Here is a 763-nt window from a genome sequence, read left to right as displayed (position 1 = left end):
TGCCCCTCAGGGTCTGCTCTCTCCGCCCCCGGTGGATCAGGGGAGATCCACCAGTCTGGGCTGCATGGTGGGAAGAAGGACCAGCGCCAAGAGGGAGGGAAGCTGTGGAAGCTGGAGGTTCCTCAGCTGCTGCCCCATCTCCACCAGGAGACAGCGGTGCCCCAGGCCACCCCGCGGCCCGGCCACCAATGCTGTGCTGCTCCCAGCCCCAGCAGGTCCGGGTGGCTTCTGGCCATGGGTCTCAGGAGCAGGAAGGAGATTAAACATCCCTCAGGTGCTTCAGCTCCTTCTGCAGCTTCTCCGTGAGTTTCTTGAAGGACGGCCGCTTGCTCGGCTCCAGCTCCCAGCAGCTCTTCATCAGGGTGTAGACGGCAGGCGGGCAGCCCTCAGGGGCCTCCATGCGGTACCCCTGCTCCAGCAGCTCCGTCACCTCCTTCAGGCTCTGGCAGGATGGAGAAGCCAACTGGGAACCCGACATGGCTCACCCTGGCCAGGGTTCACGGGGACGTCCTGTCCTATCAGTGCGAGCAGGGTGAGACCCGCAGCATCTCCCGGCACCTCACTCACCAGCTTGGGGTAGGGCGCTCGTCCGAAGGAGAAGGTTTCCCACAGGAGGATCCCGTAGCTCCACACGTCCGACTTGGAGGAGAATTTCTGCAGAGGCAGAGAGGAGGGGAGGCTGAAGCCAGGTGGCTTCTCCATCTCTCCTTGAGCACAGGAGACAGCATCTACCCCCCTCTAACCCCAGCGTCCTGGGGGGGGA

The 763-nt window shown here is 63.8% G+C and overlaps 1 protein-coding gene across 1 annotated transcript in view; it reads right to left on the bottom strand.

Moving 5' to 3' along the window:
- Positions 1–224: 224 nt before the first annotated feature.
- Positions 225–763, bottom strand: part of MATK (megakaryocyte-associated tyrosine kinase) — a gene marked incomplete at its 5' end in the record, with an annotated part of 4193 nt that continues 3654 nt past the window's right edge. Inside the window, 2 exons of the mRNA XM_010142454.1 lie at positions 225–442; positions 568–654. Coding sequence (XP_010140756.1) covers positions 260–442; positions 568–654 — 270 coding nt within the window. The remainder of the gene's footprint in view (positions 443–567; positions 655–763) is intronic.

The sequence above is a fragment of the Buceros rhinoceros genome, unplaced genomic scaffold (genome assembly GCF_000710305.1).
Source record: "Buceros rhinoceros silvestris isolate BGI_N320 unplaced genomic scaffold, ASM71030v1 scaffold22638, whole genome shotgun sequence".
Taxonomy (NCBI): Eukaryota; Metazoa; Chordata; class Aves; order Bucerotiformes; family Bucerotidae; genus Buceros; species Buceros rhinoceros.
The sequence above is the reverse complement of the archived record's forward strand: the minus strand, read 5'-3'. Positions and strand labels throughout refer to the sequence as shown.